The 14,064-nt window shown below is 39.1% G+C and overlaps 1 protein-coding gene and 1 pseudogene across 2 annotated transcripts in view; one reads left to right on the forward strand and one right to left on the reverse strand.

Annotated features, from left to right (window-relative positions):
* DPP10 (dipeptidyl peptidase like 10) overlaps positions 1–14,064 on the reverse strand; it is an 867,655-nt gene that overhangs the window by 333,406 nt on the left and 520,185 nt on the right. For both annotated transcript variants that reach the window (XM_048869243.2, XM_048869242.2), the window contains exon 2: positions 11,331–11,445. In XM_048869243.2, the coding sequence (XP_048725200.2) occupies positions 11,331–11,445 (115 nt within the window). The remainder of the gene's footprint in view (positions 1–11,330; positions 11,446–14,064) is intronic.
* On the forward strand, positions 4,257–4,551 carry LOC125644779 (small nuclear ribonucleoprotein F pseudogene; annotated as a pseudogene).

Below are 14,064 nucleotides of genomic sequence, written 5' to 3' on the forward strand. Positions count from 1 at the left end.
ACTATGTTGGGATTCAGGCTCCGGCTGAGCCTCTTGTGTAGGGTTATCGGCTGCTGCCAGTTCAGGTTCGGTGGGACCTTCTGGTGTTGAGGTTGCAAGTACTGGATTCAGTGCTGACACGGGGTCTGGTGTTGGTTGTTCGGCTGGTTCCGGTTCTGGGACTGGTTCCGTCTGGGTCTCTGGGACTGGATCCACTACTGCTGTTGCAGACATTGGCCTGGGGTCCAGGTCCATCACCTCTGACTGGGTCCTGATAGAAGTTTCCGGAACAGAGCTAGGCCTCACGGCTTGTTTAGCCTGGCTGCGGGTGACCATTCCCACCCTCTTGGCCTGCTTCACATGATTGGCCAAGTCTTCCCCCAACAGCATGGGGATGGGATAATCATCATAGACTGCAAAAGTCCACATTCCTGACCAGCCCTTGTACTGGACAGGCAACTTGGCTGTAGGCAAATTGAAAGAGTTGGACTTGAAGGGTTGAATCGTCACTTGGATCTCTGGGTTGATTAAATTGGGGTCCACTAAGGAAGCATGGATAGCTGACACTTGTGCTCCGGTGTCCCTCCACGCGGTGACCTTCTTCCCGCCCACACTCACAGTTTCCCTCCGCTCCAAGGGTATCTGGGAGGTATCTGGGCCTGTGGACCTCTGGTGTGATTCCGGTGCAATGAACTGTAATCTGTTGGGGTTCTTGGGGCAGTTGGCCTTTACATGCCCCAGCTCGTTACACTTAAAACATCGTCCAGCTGACGGGTCACTGGGGCGAGGAGGGTTGCTGGAGAACGGGGTGGTGGGACGATAAGGGGTCTGGAGGGTTCTTTGGGAGGTAGGTGGGGCTTTGGGCGGCCCCCGGTAATAAGGTGTGGTCTGGGGTGGTCCCTTCTGGTCTCCGCTCCAACTGCGACCAGTTTTCTTCTTCTCTGCCACCTCCACCCATCTGGCTCCAATCTCTCCTGCCTCAATTACAGTTTTGGGTTTCCCATCTAGGATGTATCTTTCTATTTCCTCAGGAACACCCTCTAAGAATTGTTCCATTTGCATTAGGAAGGGCAAATTTACTGGAGATTCAACACTTGCTCCTGATATCCAGGCATCCCAATGTTTCACAATGTGGTAGGCATGTCGGGTAAATGACATGTCTGGTTTCCACCTTAGGGCTCTGAACCTCCGACGAGACTGCTCGGGTGTTATCCCCATTCTGACTCTCGCCTTGGATTTAAATAGTTCATACTTGTTCATGTGTTCTTTAGGCATTTCAGCTGCCACCTCAGCTAAGGGTCCACTGAGCTGCGGCCTCAGCTCTACCATGTATTGGTCAGCAGAGATGTTGTACCCAAGGCAGGCCCTTTCGAAGTTTTCTAAGAAGGCCTCAGTATCATCACCTGCCTTGTAGGTGGGGAACTTTCTGGGATGGGAAGTGGTACCTGGAGAAGGATTGCTAGGGTTTGTTGGTATATTCTGCTGGGCCTTTATCCTCTCCATCTCCTCCACATGCTTCCTCTCTTTTTCCCTCTCCTCCTCCACATGCTTCCTTGCCTCCATTTCTTGTTCCTTCTTCAGCTGCATGAGTTCTATCTGTCTTTCATGTTCCCTTTGTCTTTCCTCAGCCTGAAATTTGGCTAATTCCAGCTGTAGTCGAGCTGAGGATTTGGTCATTCTAACCTCTCTGTTTTTAACTAACTTTACACCCGAGGTTTAGAAATAAACAAACAAAACTTGGCTGTAAAATTTTGCTGTGCTGGAATAGAATACCTATTCTCTGATAGTGATTGTCAGCCTATAGAAAAAGACAATTCCCTTGTCTCTGCTCTGGGCCCAAATTAAAGCAAAAAACCTCCAACTGCTTGGAAACCTGCTTACCCAGCCCAAAGAAAAAGCAAATGGGTAGAACACACACCCCCTATTTACTTTTAGGAAGAAAAGAAAAAAAAAAACAATGGGTTGGAAGACTGTGAATTTCCCTGCAGGAGTTAAGTACCCTGCCTCCAGGCAAAAAAACCTGCAATTCACAAGATAATCCCCTTTTGTCTCTGCTTGGCCACAAAGCAGAGAGAAACCAAGCTGCTTTCAGTTTCAAAGCTGCTTTCTGGACTTTCTTTCCAAAGAAAAAAAAAATTTCCTTTTTAAAATCTGTATTTCTAGTTCAAAAAATCTCAACTGGATCTCAAATGATTTCAGGTTAATCCCACCACTGTGCCACCATGTCAAGGTTCCTCCCCCACTCTGAACTCTAGGGTACAGATGTGGGGACCTGCATGAAAAACCTCCTAAGCTTATCTTTACCAGCTTAGGTCAAAACTTCCCCAAGGTACAAAATATTACACCCGTTATCCTTGGAATGGCCGCTACCACCACCAAACAATTACTGGTTACTGGGGAAGAGCTGTTTGGACGCGTCTGTCCCCCCAAAATACTTCCCAAAACCTTGCACCCCACTTCCTGGACAAGGTTTGGTAAAAAGCCTCACCAATTTGCCTAGGTGACTACAGACCCAGACCCTTGGATCTTAAGAACAATGAACAATCCTCCCAACACTTGCACCCCCCCTTTCCTGGGAAATGTTGGATAAAAAGCCTCACCAATTTGCATAGGTGACCACAGACCCAAACCCTTGGATCTGAGAACAATGAAAAAGCATTCAGTGTTTTACAAGAAGACTTTTAATAAAAATAGCAGTAAATAGAAATAAAGAAATCCCCCCTGTAAAATCAGGATGGTAGATATCTTACAGGGTAATTAGATTCAAAAACATAGAGAACCCCTCTAGGCAAAACCTTAAGTTACAAAAAAGATACACAGACAGAAATAGTTATTCTATTCAGCACAATTCTTTTCTCAGCCATTTAAAGAAATCATAATCTAACACATACCTAGCTAGATTACTTACTAAAAGTTCTAAGACTCCATTCCTGTTCTGTCTCTGGCAAGAGCAGCACACAGAGAGACCCAAACCCTTTGTTCCTCTCCCTCCTCCCAGCTTTTGAAAGTATCTTGTCTCCTCATTGGTCATTTTGGTCAGGTGCCAGCGAGGTTACCTTTAGCTTCTTAACCCTTTACAGGTGAGAGGAGCTTTCCCCTGGCCAGGAGGGATTTCAAAGGGGTTTACCCTTCCCTTTATATTTATGACAACACCGGATTTTTTTTTTTTTTTTGCATAACACTAGTTTCCTCTGAGAAACTTTATTAAATGCCTTATTAAAATCATTGAAAATACATTGGACAGTATATGGAAATATTACCTGAAAGGACAACTGAACCCACTTTTCTCAGCATTCTGACAATTCACATACTTGCCAAGTAATTTTTTTGTTATAAATTGCATTTTATAACTTTAAATTGAATCTAGTACTTCCAAGCATTGTTTTTAACCATCTAGTTTAGAAAAATAGACATCTTCAAACAACTATACTGTGTAATGTTTGAAGAGTAAAACTCTCCTAATGCTAAGACGGTATTTAAATAAAACCATATTTGTGATCTTTTAGTCTAGGTGTCCATGCTGTAAACATCTCAAATTATGTAATTTTTTAGCAAGATGTTGGTTTCACACCAACAGACTCAGAAATACTCTTTTAAATTCCCAAAATGCTCAGTTAATTCATGGAAAGACAAGCTGCTCATCATGTAAGCTATCAGAAGACTGCAATTTGTATTTTTAGTCGAAATATGAATTTGTATGCATATTGTATAGTGTATTTTCTGTCTGTTGTTAAAGACTCTCTTTTCCCCCTTAATGTTTATTATTACATTGCAGAATAGTCTACCATCTCTTTTCCATTTCCATTTTAAATTTTATTGAGTTATTCATTGAAGGGCTAACATTTCCCAGGTCCCCAACTAACTTGATAGATTTTTGTATTTCCAGTTGAATATATATTCAACTGGAATCATAACAATCCATACATATATTATGTAGATTATATATATATTGTAGATTACTGGAGTCAGAGTTGAATTCAAGTGTTAAAAGATAAAAAGTGTTACATTTTTATACTGTGCAGTAAACTGACAGCTGAACTGCTTAACAATTGGTGCACATTCGTACACAGACAGCAAACCTTCATATTTTAACTAAATTAAAGACTGAAAAGCAGAAATCAAGTAGAGTAGAAACTCACTAATATGCACTAATAGATAAGAAAATGCTTTTGCAAATTAGCAAGTAAATGAACAGACAATTAGACTCCAGCAGGTGCACGTGCGGCCCTATGAGTAATTTTTGTTTTTACCGCTGCTTTGTGCCACGCCGCGTTACCATGAGCTTGCCCCTGAACTCCAAGCCCTTCCTGTCAGGGAAGCCGGTGATGGTGAAGCTGAAGTGGGGGATGGAGTACAAGGGCTACCTGGTGTCTGTCGACGGCTACATGAACATGCAGCTTGCAAACACAGAAGAATACATAGATGGTGTGTTGTCAGGACACCTTGGTGAAGTTTTGAAAAGATGTAACAATGTCCTGTACATCAGAGGAGTAGAAGAAGAAGAAGATGGGGAAATGAGAGAATAAGTTTCTATATTTCTGGAAAATAAAGATCAGTTTTTCACAAAAAAAAAATAAAGGAAGAATAGCGCCTTACAAAATTTACTTTGTACAGTTATTTTATAAAACTAGTTTAGTTTTAATTATTTAATTTAATACTTCAAATTTTAGATGAATAATCTGTTCTACTTTGAGAAAAAAAAATATGTCCTGGTAATATGAGACCTAAGTATATCATCCTGGTAATATGAGACCTGGTAATATAAGACCTAAGTATATCATCCTGCTTTTAAATATTGGCTGTGTGACTTTGGGGGAGTCATAGCACCTCTGTGTCTCCATTTTCCCATCTGTAAACTGGGGATAATAATGTCTCTATAAAGCACTTTCATATCTGTGGATGAAAAGCACTATATACAAGCAAAATAATATCACTACATGGAATAACTTACATTCCTCAGTATTAGCTTGAGGAAAGTAACCTAAACCCAGTCAAGAGTACCAGAATAAACATATTCTACATGTGTGATATAGTATCTAACAAGCTATGATTTTTTCCTCCCCCATGACCTTCATATTATGGTATTTGGAATTAAACACAAATGCTATTAGAAGACTCTTGGGAAATATAGGAATCAGTGGAGATTCATAGTATGAGCAAGCAACATAAAATGAACAAGTTCCTGCACTTTTCTATATTGTATTTTTTACTTCTTCAGTCTGATTCTCTTTTAACAATAAGTAAGATATCACTAGTTCTGCCTGTATCCCTCATTATCAATATAATGAATATCTGCTCCAATTAGTTCTACAAATTCAAGTTTTATTTCGTGTCATAATAAAAATCCTTGAAATCTGGGTTAATAATTTTTCTTTGGTTTTAGCACTGCTTATATCCTTTACAAAAGAAGATGAAAAGACAATGTCTATATTAATGTCAAGGTGGGAGAGGTAATATCTTTTATTAGACCAATTTCTGTTTCTGAAAGAGAAGCTTTTTAGCTTATACAGAGCTCTTCTTTTTATTATTTTTATTAATGTCAATATTTGTATGGAACTAATGTCATAAATTCATACATAAGTTATCTTATTGAACATTTGTTTTTCTCTTGGGAACAATAAGTAGGATCTGAATTACTGTTTGAAGCTTTAGAAATACACAGCATGTATTCATGTGACACCTGCTTAGTTGTAGGTATTAGGCAGGAAATTACATGCCCCACAATAAGAAAAGGAGTACTTGTGGCACCTTAGAGACTAACCAATTTATTTGAGCATGAGCTTTCGTGAGCTACAGCTCACTTCATCGGATGAGCTGTAGCTCATGAAAGCTCATGCTCAAATAAATTGGTTAGTCTCTAAGGTGCCACAAGTACTCCTTTTCTTTTTGCGAATACAGACTAACACGGCTGTTACTCTGAATGCCCCACAATGCAATTAAATCTGCTAGTTAACTACAAGCAAAAGCTATTATTTGTGTTGGACACAGCAATATGCATTATTAGACTTAGCCATGCCTAGACAACATTATAAATGATAACAAGGAAAGGTTAAGAACTAGCTGTGAGATACACACTGAGGAAAACAAGTCCTGCCAAAGATATTCACAAGGTTACATGGAACTCACCAGATGGGCAAACTAAAATCCAGATCGACCACATGATTAGCAGTCAAAAGCATAGAAGATAATTGATGGATGTTAAACTCTACAGAAGTGCCAAGCATGGCGGTGATCATGAACAACTAATGGGAAAGATTAAGTTAAAGTGCAAAGCAAAGATGGGTGCAACTGGACCCAAATTTGATCTTGATAAGTCAAAGGATAGCTCTGTGGGGGAAGCATACAAGATGAGGCTTGGAGGGCATTTCAGGCCATTAATTTATGATGAAGAAATGTCACTACAGAACAGATGGGAAATATTATAGGAAGCAGTACAAAATACAGTAGAGAAAGTTATTGGAAGGCGTAAGAAAACATGGGAAAGCTGGACAACAATGAAACAAGAACATTACAAGAAAAGTGTAAACAAGCCAAGACTGCTAGGAAAGAAGAAGAAGTAAAAGTGTGCAAAGCAGTGAAGACTGAACAAGCAAAAGTGCTGGAAAGAAGAGGCTCAACAACTAGAAGAGGCATCAAGAAAAAAAGATATGAGAACAATATAAAAAATGGTTAAGCTGTATGGACACACAATCAGGCCAATGATGCAAATCATAAGAAAGGCTACCGGTGAACTGACAACAAATGCCAAAGAGGTGCTGGAAATATGGAAGGAGCATTGTAACAAAGTGCTGAACCCTGTATTTCATCCAGATGCAAGCATTCTAGATATGCTGGATGAACAGGGCAGCTTGCAATGTAGAATGGCTACCAGCCATTGAACCACCATCAGAAGAAGAAATAGAAAGAGAAAGAGAAATAAGGCAGCTAAAAATGGGAAAGCTACAGGGTTAGACAATATAACAGATAAGCTGCTAAAAGCTGGCAGGACAAGCAGTATTCAAAGCATTTGGAAAAAATATATAATAGAGTATGGGAACAAGAGGAGATACAATGACTGATTAAAGGCAATAGTTGTACCAATTCAGAAAAAAAGAGATCCTACCAATGTGAATAATTATAGAGCCGTAAGATTATTATAAATACTGGGAAAGTTATTGTCAACAGATTAAGGCCACTTTTAGAGGAAGTGGTAGGTAAGATTTAGTGCAGCTTCAGATTAGGCTGATTCATGCTCTGACAGTTGATGGAAGAAAGGGACAATGGAGATTTAAGATGTTTGCTGTTTTCATCAACTACATGAAGGTATTGGATTCAGTTTGGAGAAAAAACATTATGGAAAGCCACAAAATCACATGGTTTACTTATAGGATAACTACAATTATAAAAGTGTACAAAGCCTCTAGTATTATCAGAATTGATGGAAAATTAAGCAACACGTTCAAATCAAAGTTTGCTGTAAGATAAGGTGGCTGTATATTGGAAAAGGGGAAACAGATAAAGTGTTGAAATGCAGCAGCAGCAAAGAAGTCATAGAATAAGTACAATTTTATGTATACCTAGGAAGCTTAACCAGTTCCACCAAGGATGTGATTAAAAGGAGATGTTCTTTAGATACAAATGCTACACAGAATTTGTTTTTTATCCATCCATAATTTCACCATTACATTTGGTACCAAAGTGAAAATGTATCAAACCAGTGTACTTAAAAGCATTACTCTCTGGTCTGAAACCAACTTCATTAAATGAAACAGACATCAGAAGGCCGAAGGCTGTAACAATGACAGTTCTTTGGAAGATAACGTGTAAAGAAGGAATGATTTTAAGGCAAACAAAGTTCAAAGAAGAGTAGGATGTGAAATCAGGGTACAGGACTGGCTGCAAATGAAAAGTTTCAGAATGTGGGGACACTGCAGAAGACAAACATGTAATAGGATGCCAAAAAAAACCCCACACATGCAACCAAAGTCAGTCAGAATTAGAGGCCAACCACCAACTCAATGGTGGGATATGATATGCAGGGTCATGACCAGGCTGGGCTTCATGGAGAAACAAACCATGGACAGAAATAAATGGTGACACTGTACTGCTCCCTGTGTCCATTAAGATACTTTGGGATGAGAAGAAAAAGATTATAAAGCACTCTTCATCTTCAAAGTAGTTTGCTCAGACTAGTGGTATTAGAAACTGGAAGCAATATATTCTGAATGATCCTGAGATAACATGAAACTTATCTGTCACTACTGCGCTAAACATACTAATTCCTATCAAGTGTATTTCACAGGAAGATTTTTACAAAAAGATTACATTTTATTAAGGCAGATTTAGACCAACTACAAGTACTAATGACCAGTGATTATTTCTGTTTCTAGATTTACAAGATGTAGTCTATTTTTTTCTAATGCTAGACATCCCAGTTGCCTTTGAGACACTTGAGACCAACTAATCCAACTACAGTATTTAACACATATAAGCAAAAATCTCAGTTTACCTAACTAGTTTTTAAAAGTTTTATAAAATAATAAATAATTAGAATAATAATATAAATTATTTGCTCCGGAAAATGAGGTGTGGACAGCACGGGCTCGAGACACCAAGCAGTTGTGATGCAAGCTTCCTCTCAAAGCTCTCTTTATGTCCTTCATTCCTGACCTGCATAAAATCCTTCTTTTTCCAATCCTAGATCCTTGCAGAGCAGATTCTGTTAATTACACCAAACAGGGAAGTTTCTTAGGGAAATCATAGCAACTGACATAACAATACTGGTTTTCACTTGTGTGACTTGAACTGTTGGCAAAGACCAGTGTAAGGGGGGACATACATTCTAATAACATAACATAGTGTTAGTCCATGTGTTGTAGAGGGTTTTTTTAAAAAAAATCTTTGCCTCTTAAGACTTTGAAATACTCCTTCAAATTTGCCACTGTTAACAATAGGTTTTCAAACATAAGGGCCAGAACTGACTTTAATTGCTTTGAGTTTCAGCATAATTCTTTCTAGCTTTTGCCATCCCCTCAAACAAGAAATCCTCTCCTTGAAAAGAAAGAAATATACTTCAGTCACTAGGGTGGCTTTGGGTATATCATGACATACATGCTCCCAAATTTACCTTTCTTGATCCCCAGAAGAATCCGCTCCCCTCTAACTGGGGTTAGATCAGCCCAACTTTTCCTAGTTTAGCCTCAGATCCTAACCCATTCACACAGATGTTCACTGTATTAGTCATCCAATCACTAGTATACAGACCTCTAAGATGATTATTAGATTTCTGCTCTATATTCCTCCTTGTCTCTCCTTTGTCCATACTGCAATTTCCCATGTCCCCCACAGATTCCTACCCTTCATCCAGGTCTCCATGTTTTGGACTTATCTGTTGGCATTTGTCTTCTGCCCCATCAAACGTAGTTTAAAGCCCACCTCACTAGGTTTGCCAATCTGTATCTGAAGATACTCTTCCCCTTCCTTGAAAGTGGACCCCATCTCTACTTGGAACAGGATCTCATGGTCAAGACAACCAAAGCCCTGTTGGCAACAATATTTGTGGAGCCAAGCATTTACCTCCAGAATATGTCTCTCTCTGCTGGAACCCCTACCCTTCACTGGAAGGATCAAAGAGAACACCATCTGTGCCCCCAACTCTTTCACCCGCACTCCAAGAGTCCTGTGGTCCTTCTGATCTGCTCAGAGTCATATATTTTTCAGTATCATTATTGCCCACATGAGTGAGCAGAATGGGGTAATAGTCTGAGGTGCAGATGATCCTCAGTAATCCTTCCATAACATCTCAGATATGGGTCCCTGGCAGGCACCACATCTCCTGGGATGCCAGCTCAGGCCTACAGATGGATCCCCCTTCAGAAGGGAGTCACCAACCACCACTACCCTTTGTTTTCTCTTGAGAGTGGTGGCTACGAACCTCCCAGCAGTGGGTGTACATAGTGGATATCTCCATAATACAGGGAAAGCAGCACAGTCTAGCACTCCAGCATGCTCTGTTCAGCCACCTTTCCTCACAAGTGGCAGCCTTGTCCTCTTTGCTCCTTTCCCAGACAATCTGGCCCCCTCCCTGACTGAGAAGCAGCTCCAAGCTTCTGTGCCTGCTATCATTCAGCCCATTCTTTGCTTACTTCGTAGCCCTTTTCCAGTGGCCAGATAATCTGACTCGTTTACTTGCCCAGATAGCACTTCTACTTGTCCCTTGGTTATGAGTTATAGGAATTTTTCACAGCCTGTTTACACTTTCTGCCAGCTCTGTAGTGTGTAAATTACATCAACATAACCACAGTCTAAGGGAGACTAACAGGGTTGTTAGGAGAACTAACAGGGTTGTTAGGAGTCTAACTTAAATTTGGTCCATCATATCTAAGCTTTCCAGTGTGATGATTCAATTAATGCTAAATTAACCTAAACAGCAAATACTAAAATATACAAATGAATTTGTAACATCTAATTATTGATTCATAAAGTATACTAGATAATTATGCAAAAAATATACAAATGCAACTGAGTGAAAATTAATCAGGAAAATATATAGCTTCATCAATGGTTTGCAAATTCCAAGGCTATGGAACTTAAAAAGCACATTCAAATACAAACCAAATGAATAACATTTCCAATACAGAATATTTTCAGACCAATATTTACCACTGATATATGCATCTCAGTTCACTTATTTTAAATAATCTCTGTCTGATTGGGAGAAATCAATGAATTTTTTCTTTTCTTTGCAACATGTTCAATGTTGCCTTCTATCTGGGCTTCTATCCTGGTTTAAATGTTTGCTATCCCAACAGAAAAAGGACTTCCACTAAAAATATGTCTTGGATAAATTAGAATAAAGAAAACTTGCAGCAAAACTAAAACATCCATGTGTAGGAACTTACATTGTCCAGACTTGCTGAATAGGCATATTAATATTATTTTTGCAAATCAGTTGTTAAATAAATACCTTCAGTTCTCTCTGATTTATTGTGTGTATATGACAGTGAGAGATACATATACACTGATGTGGCTGGATATAAAAATTTCATGTTCAGTATTAGCACATTTTAAACAAAGTTTTCTATATATACCCAGAGATCTGAAAATACACCAGGAGGCAACCACCCATGACTTTAATTAATTTCACATATACGGAAGCCAATGGGGATTTTGAGTGGATGTATAATGGCAGGTCCAAATGTGCATCATAGAGGTCACTCTGTGCCTACTTTGGATACTGAAATTCAAGCAGCCAGAAGTTAAAATGAGCAAAGACAAGAGTTAATGTTATACTTATAAGTCATTTTGAAAATTACATTATGAATCAAAATGTCTTCAGTAAGAATATATATAAAAAGAGAGAGAGAGATTACCTGGGGTTAAAAGAATGACAGACAAAGTGATGAGTGAACATACAACTAGAATCACCAGCAGTGCAATTGCAATTCCCTTCCAGTTCCTCTGCGGAGGGCTGTTACTTCCAAGCTCCTGCAGAGATTAAAAAAAAAAGTTTCATAATTACATATAATCCTGGAAAAATGTATGAATACAAGAAATGATTCTGCAGATTGTTCTAATCATACTATACGTGAGCTGATTATCAACCTTCTCCTCTCTGTAATTCATTTAATTATTCAAAGTACATAATTTTTAGATCTTTTTAATAGAGATGTATTTTTAAACAATTTTATTTCCCTAAGAGACAATCAAATTGAGCATATGCAAGCTGTCCAAAATATGACTGGTGTTAACGTGTGCTGAACATAAACTTCAGGACAATATCAACTGGCACTTTTACAAGATAATTACAGAAATAAAGTGTGGCAATTTACTGTATTTCTACCTAAAGTGGTATGGACCATAAAAGGTTTAAATACACAAGCTTTTAATGTATAATGTTAAACTTCTTATTTGTAATGGAAAACATTGACAAAACTGCCAAAGGATCAAAGTATTCCTTCTTAAACTGAACAGCATTTCTTCCTCTATACAGGTTTCAGAGTGGTAGCTGTGTTAGTCTGTATCAGCAAAAAGTACGAGGAGTCCTTTGGCACCTTGGACTAAATTTGTTAGTCTCTAAGGTGCCACAAGTACTCCTCGTTCTTTTTCCTCTATACAGTAGTTCATCTGCAAACTGCTCTCCTGTCACTCGTAATAATCAACAGTAGCTTGTAACAATATTAAATGAATGCTTCTGTAACTACTACTCCATGTAAGCATATATTCTCCTTTGGTTACCTGTGTAGCTCATGTTAACATTAGCCAAATGGGATTTTAAGTTAGTCAACAGAAGTAATGCATAGTTTCTATTTCATCTAGGATTTCATACTGCACCATCATTGCCTTACAGAATAGAAAAATACATCAAGGTGATACCTGGTTGGTATTGGTCTCTCCCTCCCCCACATGAAACAGCACTTTCTCCATCTGCATCTGGCAAGACAAGTTCTGACTTTTTCTCTCTGATATTGACCTTATCACAATTATCCATGCCTTTGTCACCTCAAGATTAGATTGCTATCATACACTCTATGAGGGATTACAGTTTGGGAGCATTTAAAAGTTGAAGCAAGTGCAGAATGCTGTGATCTATTTACTGAGTTGCACCTTGGGAGCACATTAAACCAGTGCACCATAATATTCATTGGCTTTCAGTAAGCTTCTGAGTAGAACTTGAGGTGTCAGTTTTAAATTATAAATGCCTTAAATGGTTTGGGACCTGGACACCTAAGAGATTGTCTCTCTCTGTGACATATGGTCATAGATGAGATCAGCAGAACCACTTGAGATGGAGTATTCATGGAATAAAAGAAAGGAAACTGCTGAGGTGAGGGGTCCTTGGTTTTAGAATTTGCTCTCCCTGACCCACCAGTGCCCAGATTTGTTAAACTTTTGGCCATGTTGCAAAGCCATCTTTTCTCTCTGTCTTTTCTCAGGCTACTAAGGAAGGAGCAGGCTGAGGGATGGGCATGGTTCTATTCATGGATAGTCTTTTTGCATTCTTTTGTTTGTTTTAGCCAATGGGGTAGTCACCCAGGGCAAAGAAAGGCAGCCTGCTGTAATTTATAACTTCAAATAAATACTAATTTTTTTTTTGCACATGCAGAAGATTGTTTCTGAACAAGTTTGCAAACGTCTGAGACAAGAAAGGTGTTATGACAATCCACATTCTTTGATACAAACAAATCACATGGGCCTCATGGGATCTTAGAAGGGTCTTTCAGCACCAAAAGCAGAAGCCTTTACTGCCCAAGCCAAAGGAGAACTCCCTTAGTGGTGAGACAGTAAATAATAGGCTGGATACTTAGTCTCTAAGGTGCCACAAGTTCTCCTTTTCTTTTTTAATAAGAGAAGTCGCTCAAAGGAGTCACGTTCTCTCTTTCCCTCATACTCATAAATATACTGTCCTCCTTATACTTCCACAAGTCAGACAAGCTCATCCCAAATGTCTGAGGTCCATAAGAGTCCTAACCCAATGCTTTTGACTTGTGTGTTACACGTTGTCAGGGTTCCCTCTCCACTCTGAACTCTAGGGTACAGACGTGGGGACCTGCATGAAAGACCCCCTAAGCTTATTTCTACCAGCTTAGGTTAAAAACTCCCCAAGGCACAAATTCTCACTTGTACCTTGGATTAGGTAATGCTGACACCATCAAGTGATTTAGACAAACTCAGGGAAAGGACCACTTGGAGTTCCTACTCCCCCTTAATATCCTCCAAGCCCCAACACCCCCTTTCCTGGGGAAGCTTGAGAATAAACAAGATGAGCACAGACCAACCTTGGGTTTTTTTAGGACACTAAAAAAAAAAACCCTGATCAGATTCTAAAAGAAACAGAACTTTATTAGAAAGAAAAAAGGTAAAAGAAGCACCTCTGTAAAACTAGAATGGAAGATAATCTTACAGGGCAATCAGATTCAAAAACACAGAGGATTTCCCTCTGGACCAAACTTTAAAGTTACAAAAAGAAAACCAGGAATACACCTTCCTCTCAGCACAGAGAAAATCATAAGCCAAAACAAAAATAAGCTAACACATTCCCTTACTAGTACTTACTAATTCTAATGGAGTTGGATTGCTTGCTTCCTTGATCTGTGTCCAGCAAGC

Source organism: Caretta caretta, chromosome 11, assembly GCF_965140235.1.
Source record: "Caretta caretta isolate rCarCar2 chromosome 11, rCarCar1.hap1, whole genome shotgun sequence".
In the NCBI taxonomy this organism is placed as follows: domain Eukaryota; kingdom Metazoa; phylum Chordata; order Testudines; family Cheloniidae; genus Caretta; species Caretta caretta.